The 9,733-nt window shown below is 35.5% G+C and overlaps 1 protein-coding gene across 1 annotated transcript; it reads right to left on the bottom strand.

The window, feature by feature from the left end:
* Positions 1–5,734: 5,734 nt before the first annotated feature.
* On the bottom strand, positions 5,735–9,391 carry LOC107860598 (protein CREG1). Its single transcript, XM_016705999.2, has 6 exons — positions 8,903–9,391; positions 8,198–8,233; positions 7,360–7,561; positions 6,475–6,553; positions 6,257–6,374; positions 5,735–6,116 (listed from the first exon to the last, which is right to left on the bottom strand). The coding sequence occupies exons 1-6, from the start codon at positions 9,073–9,075 to the stop codon at positions 6,092–6,094; spliced, it is 633 nt and encodes a 210-aa protein (XP_016561485.1). The 5' UTR covers positions 9,076–9,391; the 3' UTR covers positions 5,735–6,091.
* Between the last annotated feature and the right edge of the window lie 342 nt (positions 9,392–9,733).

The following is a 9,733-nucleotide window of genomic DNA, read 5'->3' as shown; positions in this document are numbered from 1 at the left end:
AATCAAACTATACACTTGAAACCATCTCAAAATAATCAATACTCATACTTAAACTCATATATACCTAACTTATGATCAATACATATACTCCAACACATATAACCATGGCTAATGCACGTAATTAAGTACGAGGTGTTACAATAAAAGACAAAGGGACAAAACAAGATAGATCCCGAACTACAACCCTGAAATAATTTGAATAACAAAAAATAAAACAAAACAAACTACCAGACCTCTTCCTAGTAGGGAGAGAGGTGACTTCTCAATTGCTCAGCCTGACATCTTAGGCACTGGTTTGCATATAAACATGACTAGAGTTTCCCTCACTGTCAATGTTCTGCACCATAATTGATCCATCTTGAATCATCTTTTCAATGTCTCTTTTTAAAGCACGACAATCTTCAATACTGTGACCCTGAACATCAGAATGATATGCACATCGTACGTTAGAATCAAAACTTCTTGAATGTAGGTCAAGAGTATACCCAAGGAGAGGAGTGATCATGTCTTGTTGTAACAATCTCTGGAATAAACTGGCATAGGATTCCCCAATAGGAGTGAAATTATCTTTTTTCTTCCTCCTCTTTGCGAACTCTGGCCTCAGAATAAACTTGGATTAGAGGTTCCTTGGTAAATTTGTGGGGGTCGAGGACAATGTTGAAGGACAGGTGCATGCCATTGTGGATAAGAAGATGGATGAGCATACAATTGTGCATTGTTCAAAGGATATTGAAGAAGTGGAATGGGATTTCTTGGATTTTAGGGAAAAAAACCTTGTTGCAAGTGGTTATGTGGATCTAATATGTAAGCTCGGGATTGAGTCTGACAGTATTGGTGGGTTGGACCTCTCAAACTCTGCTTTGGCCCTGGCATGATAATAGGTGTGTTTTCCTTCTTTTTTCCTTCAATTTTCCTTGGTTGATTGCAATGTCATCCCAAATGTTTCACAGAATCCTTCTGTCCATCAGGCTCTCCAAATTTTGATGTCTCAAAGCTGGGAGGAAGGTTAACACTTGAAGACATGCCCCAGTTTTCATATGAAACATCTTCATAGCCCATAAGTCCAGGGGAATTTTTCATATCATTTTCTACTCTCTTAACTTTCCCAACCACTTTCTCTAGCTCTTCTAGCATGCTAAGCTTCTTAGTAAGAAATTTTGGCGGTTCACTTAATTTAACGGTAGGCTCAAGAGTATAACAATGATCATCAAGAGTATTGAACGTGGATTCACTAGTGAACTGGGGAAGCACAATCGTTCGATTGATAGCCAAAGTGGAAGTCTTAGTAGAAGGTTGAGCAACAAAAGCACAAACGGTATGTGGTGCTGTGAATGTGGTAGACTTATACTGAGGAGCTAAAGAAAGAGTGGTGGAAGTATTGAGGTGCATTTGACGTGTAATGAATTCTGAGGCATGCTGTGGTGCATCAACAACAGTAGGAAACTGACTTTGCAATTTTGGTGGAAGACTCAAGGTATTTGCAGGGTCAAAAGTGGGGAACGGAGGTGGAGGTAGCCCACTGGCCTAAGTTTGGTACATTTCCATCATTTGTTGTCTCAATCTCAAATTTTCTTCCTTTAAACTCTCAATTTCCTGACTCTTTGTTTCCTCCATGGTGCCACTCTCTATATCTTTGTTGGACACAACTAAATCTTTCTTGGATTTGGTGTGATATGGAGGACCAGCTAGGAAACCACAAACCAACCACCTTAAACTAACTGAACAAGAGGCAACAAATATGTTAGAGTTCAACCTTTTTTTGAAACCTCTTTTTTTTTTAAAAGATCACCGAACCCAAGAAGGACGCCTACGTATCTCGCCCCCGAGAGGGGAGAATCAGGTGTGCGTAGTTCGTGAAGTCGTGCCAAAATGGCCAATTGAACTCTTTGTTTTCTTTCTTTTTTTCTTTTTCTCGAAACTTTAAGAAGAAAAGAAAATAACAATTTGTCAAAAGAATTGATGAAAATGTTTTTGAATTTTTCAGCTTTAACATCCCTATACAAAGTGAAATCTATGATTACCAAAGAAAATCTTTTTGGGTTTTCAGTTTTAAATGTCATATGAAAATGGAACTTGAACCTATTAAAGAAAAATCTTTTTGTAGTTTTCTTTTAGAGATGTATTTGAAACACCTACTCTAAGTGAAGAGTGAAGAAAATCTTTTTGAATTTTTTTAAATACGATCCCCGAACCAACTATAGGTTGCCTACGTATCTCACATCCCGAAAGAGGAGAATCAGGGGTGCGTAGTTCATCCAGATTGGACAATTAAAGATTATAGAACAAACAAAACCTTGACTTGAGAGACACGACTGCACGATGAAAATAAAATCTTTTTGGGTTTTTAATTTGATACTTCATACAAAAATGACATCAACAACTATGAAAGAAAAATCTTTTTGGTATTTTCGTTATACGAAATGTAAAAAATTTCTAACATCTTTTTTTGCATTTTTCTTTTATAAAAACTCCTATGAATGAATTTTTTTTTTGAAGTTTTCGAATTGTGAATGCATGCTAAACGAGACAAAGGAAAATCTTTTTGATGTTTTTGAGAAAATGAGTGTGAAAGGTAGAAAAAAAATCTTTTTGAATTTTTGAATTGTGAAAAACAAAAGTCAAAAACTCTCAAAACTAGGAAACTCTTTTTTGTCTTTTCGACTCACTTGTTCTTCTATGTTTTTCAACAATTCTTGCCTACGCCCATTACTTCTAACTCATGTTTTCCCCAAATCAGTCCGTCAAATAACCACATTACCTTCAAAGATGCAACATTTAGAACGTAGGGATGCTTTATAGGTGAGTCTCCTACAAAGGGCCAAGTGGGTCCCGCTAGGTCTCAATATGATGCAGATAAGAATGACCTAAAGGCCGACCTACGCTGGGGTCCACTAACAAGGCTGTTCGGAGGAGCGTATGGTCGATAATGGATTGCTTTAGCTATCCACCTACTCCATACAACCCAACGGCTCCCCCTCCTAAAATAAGGGTGACTCAACTATAGGTCGTGTACATACGTGTACTACGGACTTGTTGCAGAAAGAAAGACTCCGGTTATGCACATGATGCCAGATATAAAACGGTAACACATAAAGTAAAAACTGTAAACAAAGAGCACGTAAGCACTCAACAATGATAAACAATAACACAAAACAATACAAACAAAATGTCTATACACCTATAGTGCCAAACTAAGCCGATACAACTCCAAAATAAGCTTGAATTCTGAAAATTCCCCAGCAGAGTCGCCAGAGCTGTCACACCCCTTTTTTCACTCCAAAAAAGAATTAATTTTTATGTTTCGAAAGGGTTTTATTATTAAAGTGACAAAAGATGAAAATTATTTCGAAAAAGGATTCATTAGTTTCAAAACTCAGAGTCGCCACTTGGCATAAATCAGGTGTGCCAAGTCACCCGTGGATATCCTTTTTCAAAACGGTTTTGACTCTATAAAACTGATCCGCGAACAGAGATTCCGGCTAAGGAATTCTGTTGACCGATGGGAAGGTGTTAGGCACCCCTCGATTCCGTGGTTCGACCACGGTCGCTTGGTAGAGTATATCGGCTAATTTGGACACTATGAATGTATAAACCACACCAAACATAAATAAAACGATCAATCAAGCAAACGAATCCAAAAACAATGTCCAGTCCAAAATAGAAAAAGAATGCGAAAATGTAAATCCTATTCTACCCTACACTAATTTTATACTACGCTCTCATGCTACCCGGTGCCTCGGGCCTTCATCACGGACGTCCTCTAAATACAAAATATTTTGAGGCATTCCCCGGTGAATAAATACAAGTGATTGCGGGGCATTCCCCAATTAAATGAATACATTTCCAAATGCAAAAACTAAAATCAAACCGTTCAACTCAAATTCAACATTCAAACAATCAACATGAAAACTTATTCCTAAATTTTTGCCTACCCGAACCAACATTCGCCTATCCATTTCAACATATCATAATTTTATCACATTCAAATAATATTCATGCTCATTACGAATTAAACAAAACAATAATAAACCAAAGCTAATCTAAATTCAACTTTTTTTATCAATTTCTCAATTTCATCCCCCAAATCCATTTTTAACCACATTATCAAATCAGTTCGACTATCAAATCACTTTTCAAAATTCGAAACCAACAACATATACCCCAACGAAGATTCAAACATTTAAGCATACCAATCATTCAATCCACAGCAACAATTAACATTTTGCTCGAAATATTCAAAACCGCACCACAAAATCACGATATTAACCAACTTCGATATAATAAAAAAGTAGAGTTGAGGGATGGACCTTTGAAGAATTGATTTCGTTGATAATATAATCAAGAAAGTCCGAACTATAGAATTCCTAATAGGACCTCAACAATGATGAACTCCAACTCCGTATTGAAAAATTTGAGACCCAAAATTGAAGCTCCGTAAATTCAATCAAACTCGAAAACCGACACTGTTCACGTATTGTCATGTATTGTTCACGGTACTGTTCACGGCACTGTTCACGATACTGTTTCTCTCTCAATTTTTTTCCTCTCTCGCGCGATTCTCTCTTCTCTCCCTCGTTTTTTTTTTGTTCTTCTTGTGAGGAAGATGATTTAGTGATTGTTGTTATTGTGGAGAAGATGATGATGAAAGAATGAGCCCCCTTTTCTCCTTTTAGAATTTTTCTTTTATATTTTTTATTTGTTTTTTCTTTTTCTTTATTTATTATCCTATGTGAAAGCATATAACTGGTGGCTTGTGGGAATAAGTGTGTGGCATGTGAAAAAGTTAATGTGGCATGTGGAAAGATGAGGGTGAGTGTGGAAAAATGAGTAGGGCGTGTGCCTTTTGCATGTATCCAATGAAAAATGAAAAGTGAGGAGTTGAGGCGGCATAGTGAGGTGACAAAGATGCTATGTATTTAATTATTTTCAATTTTTTTTTTTTTTGAGAAATTATCAATTAAACAAAAGTATGGTAAGGTGAATAAAATAAAAATAAAAATTAAAAAAATAAAATAAAATAAAAATAATTAAAATATTTTTAAGAAAGGACAAAATTACGTGTCTACAATTACAAATTTATTTTGTTCCCAATAAGAAATGTTATGACTTGACTAATTCGAATACACAAGGAAAGATCCAATTTAGGATAAAGCCTATTTTCGTAGTTTGAACTGAAGACATCTACTTGAGATTTGAGAATATAAAATAGGCACCTAAGGATATTGCCTAGTGGTCGAAAAATATAACATCTCAAGTTCAACTTTCTTCTCAATTTATCCCAGCCTTAACAAAATTACTACTACTTGTAGCGGTAAGAGAGAGCAGATGCCCGTTTATTTAGTCGATGATAACAATTCGGACAGACACCACCATTATAAAAACAATGTGTATTAAGGATTCACAATAGTATGAGATTACAGTAAAACAAAATTTATAAATTTCATTCAGCCAAAATCAGTTACAACCCCATAGCAGATTCAGCAAAACAAGCACGCAACTGTTCTATTATACTCAACAAACGAAAAAACTTCTCTCTTGAAATTTTTGTTTGCCAAATTATTATATTTTGAAAAATGCACCTGCAACGTTGCAACGTGTCTCCACAACAAGGAGGAGGTATAAAAAGTGGAGTATAAGATAACAACGTGATCAATTCTGCAAATTTCCTACTAACTTAACAACAACAATATACACCGTATAGTCCTATAAAGTTGAGTCTTGGGAGGGTAGAATATAAGCAAACCTTACCCCGTAGAGGGGGTTGTTTCCAATAGAAACTCGACTTAAGAAAGTTTCCTACAAACATCGTTCAGATAAAATCTTAAAAGGATGTTGCATCCTATTATTCACATAGAACTTTCATAATTTGTACGAGTCAGAATCACAATGAATATTAAAGAAGCCATACAATATGCCAACAAGTGCATATGTGAATGAATGATAATGGGCTTCACAAGTAGTATCTCCTATTTACAGTTGAATTTCATTGATCACTGAACTGATACCATAAAACCCTTTTTCACATTACTAAACCACTGTGAAACCTTCATTAGGAAAGAACCTGTCTGCACATTGTATACGTAAAGAGAGTTCATGCAATGGCCGTGTAACTATCCCTGCGTATGGATCGTGTGTTAAATAAGGAAAGACATAAACACTGAGAGAAATGGTAATAATTCTTTTTTATTCATTGATAATAAACAGCATCTGGCTTTTTCTTTAGCAACTTTCTTAGTGCTCTAAAGTCTAAACTCACATTTTAACCTTCAAATACTGATCCACGGTGAGAGATTTGGGACCACCAAACCAATTGATCATAAATATCTCTTCAATCTCTAATTTGAAGATCTGGAAATTGTGACCCTTGGGCCAACCTGCCATTGTTTCAAAATAGTGACACATGAGGGCTGTTTGTTAAGAAAAGTAAGCATAGGATGACGGTGGTACTTTAGAATGGCAGCTCAAGACATTTACCTTCCATCTCAGGGTGTTTTGTGAATAAAGCAGTTTGAGCAAAGCTAGTTTCCTTTGGATCTCCATTTACCACTTTCAACTAAAACAGCACAAAGACAAAGTATGATAATGTTAGCAAGAATGTGGACGATATTTTAGTACTTTAGGACAAAGGAACTACAAAGCAACTTCTAGTTTTCTCGACTTCCAAACCATAAGTTGGCATATCAGCAGCTAGTTCATATGCTTACCAAGTTAATTCATCTACATAGTAATTGCTTCAACTGACACAAGATAGGGCAAAAGAAACCATAGGTGAAAACAGATCTCCAATTATACAGAGTATGACATTTTCAAGCATCGATTAGCAACTAGATCAAATATTATGTTTTTTAGTTTCCTATTAATTCTTCGACATTGACGCCAACCAACTACAGTGCCAAAACTAAAAAAAATGAGTGCGAATGATTACTAAGGAATCAGTTGGTGGAAAGTTCAGACTAGCAGTCTGTTTCAGAATTAAATGGTTGCAGCAAATACTTCCAAAATTCATGGAGCAAGCATAATATTGAGATTTCAGGACGACTCAAACTAAACAAAAATGTCAATGCATGGTAAAAGTTGCCATCACGTATTCAATCTAGCATAAGGTTCACAGAAGACTGAGGAATATCCTGCTCTACCATCCACAAATGCACAAATTATTTTTTACTGCTAAAGGGCATATCAACTAAATGTAGAACTAAGGAACAATGAGGGAATGCGCTGAACTTTGGAGTGAAAGAGATGGCCTGGAAGAGTGGGATAAAGAATATCTGGTATGCGGCAAAGGACTCTGTTTAAAAGACAGTTACACATAAAAAAAGGGCTCTTTTTTAAAAGGAGGAGAGTTGTTAGTGCAACCACCTTTCCTACGAGGGTAATTTTGGCACAAGATGGGTTCTCAGGATCTGTCTTGCCACAAGTTCCAATGGCATACTCACTGATTGTAAATGATGATCGCTGGTCTTTTAATGCATTTCTAGCAGTGGGATCAAGCGTTGTTAAGTAGAAGTACGGTATGCCACGGCCTTTGTCTGGTGACCCATCACTAAATGAGACGACATTCCTGCACAACAGAATGTACTTCAAGAGATTTAAATCTAATAAAACAAGTTATGACTGGCGCAAAACAAGATAGAACTGATCACATTTGACAAATCCTCTATCTCTACTTCTAAAGTTTCACATGGTACGAGAAACATAAAGTTCTATGCCAAAAGCCTCTAAAGATTTCAATGACCAAATCCCTTCAAAATTGGAGATAGAACTATAATCCTCAATTAAATTATCACCATTCAACTTTTTTTATGTATACATTTCCTTTTCCTAGATTGATACTTGATTTACAATCAATAACACCCTAAAAGAAAGACTGAAAATTGTATTCTAAGAGTAATCACGAAACAAATATATTTCTAATACCAAATAACATGATAACATTCCGCTTGACCCCTCCCACTACGAAGTAACATAAAATAAAAATACATCTCAAACCCTTGTTCTTTTCTTTTGCTCTTTGGTAGTGGAATGAAAATTTTGAACATCAGGAAACACACGACTGCAGAAAAGCTTTTCAAAATAGTCCACTTTTAGAATTCAAGACTATCAGATAATCTCAACTTAGCCATAAGCAAAACTTAAGACAAACAAAATAACTCCCCAAACAATATCAGGAGATATATATAGAGTCTAACATACATACCCGAACGGTGCTCCTCCCATATCACTTGCTATAGTACTGCAAAAGAAAGGTTACTACATCAGCTTTCAGTTAAAATAACTAGGGCTTTAACAAGCTGTTAGTATAATTTAGTTAGCCATACTGTTTTCTGTCATAGCCAATAAGCTAACTTTAGCTGCCACAAAAGACAACATCTTTAATGCACATTTAACATGCTAATTGACAAGGGGCTGCCAAAGTTCTAATCCCTTCCAAACAGGAAACAAGACAACAAGAAACATTTCTTTACACCTAAATACTCCCTCGTTTATATTTGTTTGTCTTACTGTTCTTTTTAATTTGTTTCAAAAAGAACGTTTGTTTCTTTGTTTTATTTTTGGGAACTCTTTAGTGGCATGTTCAATACCCACGATTAAAGGAACATTTCGATAAATTCAATGTTATCTTCCATTTATTTTCTCAACCTCCATGTCAAATCAAAATCTGACAAACAAATTGAAACAAGGGGAGTACCAACCACTCAGTAGTGACACGATCTATCTAAGGTATGATGAACTATGAAGCTGCAACTGACCAATCATGAACATATGAAACAAAATCAAGAACAATCAATCAACCCTCGATCCCAAAACCAATTGGGGTCGACTAAAAACAACAAACAACAGTAAAAGATTCAATCTTTCAAACAAAGCCATACCAAAGCTATAACAGGGAAATACAACATACTTGAGGACACCCCAAGAACTCTGAGAAACAAGCCATCGAGCAAATAAGGCAGCATCATCCGGTTTGGGTCTGGACAGTGACTGTAAAAGAGGACGCCCATCCACTGATTCTTGGAAAAAACCCAACAAGAACAACAAAGAAAGTAAAATCAAAGCTGCCCTGGTGATATTCATTTTGCTCACTGCAGAGTATATAGCGACGAGAAAGCGTCTGGTATTTATACTTGTCTTATGAATAGCGCAGATAAGGATTACAAGAATTTTGCAATTATGACTTGCTTATGACTGAGACTTGTTTATGTCATTTTATCGCAAAATATAGTGTTTATAAATATTTTTAAAATTTATCTAATATAAGTATTAAAAATATTTTAATTTAAAAAACACTGTTAAGTAAGTCAATCCAAAAAAAAATAAGTACTACTAACTTCGTATTAGAACAGACAGAGCACGAAATTCTCGAAAGGAAGAGCATGAATGATGCGTGCACACGGCAAGTATTAAAACAGGCTTGCGGTACCAAACATGGTGATAAATAACGTGGGTTTTACAAAAAGGTGCTTATTCCAATAAGTTAGTTGTGTCGTCTGCTGTTTGTTTTGTTGGTTTCCATGTTGCATTATGTGACTTGATGCGTGTAAACAATCTTTGAGATTACTTATACGAATAAAAATGAAAAAAAGAAGTAGGTGTAACAAGGAAGGTCAATTATAAAATAATATATAGAATAATAACAGCAACAACATATTCTGTATAATTCTATCAAGTGAGGTCTGAGGAGGATAAATGTTACCATTATCTAAAAAGTGAGATAGCGAGGTTATTTTTGATA

Source organism: Capsicum annuum, chromosome 2, assembly GCF_002878395.1.
Source record: "Capsicum annuum cultivar UCD-10X-F1 chromosome 2, UCD10Xv1.1, whole genome shotgun sequence".
Taxonomy (NCBI): domain Eukaryota; kingdom Viridiplantae; phylum Streptophyta; class Magnoliopsida; order Solanales; family Solanaceae; genus Capsicum; species Capsicum annuum.
Note: the sequence above shows the minus strand (reverse complement) of the source record. Positions and strands in the feature narration are given on the sequence as shown.

Excerpts from the sequence above, each read along its gene's own strand:
- LOC107860598 (XM_016705999.2), bottom strand. The coding sequence starts at position 9,075 with ATGAATATCACCAGGGCAGCTTTGATTTTACTTTCTTTGTTGTTCTTG. Across the intron at positions 6,375-6,474 it reads AAAACACCCTGAGATGGAAG|GTTGGCCCAAGGGTCACAAT; the intron begins GTAAATGTCTTG and ends AAACAATGGCAG. Across the intron at positions 6,117-6,256 it reads CAGTATTTGAAGGTTAAAAT|GGATAGTTACACGGCCATTG; the intron begins GTGAGTTTAGAC and ends ATCCATACGCAG.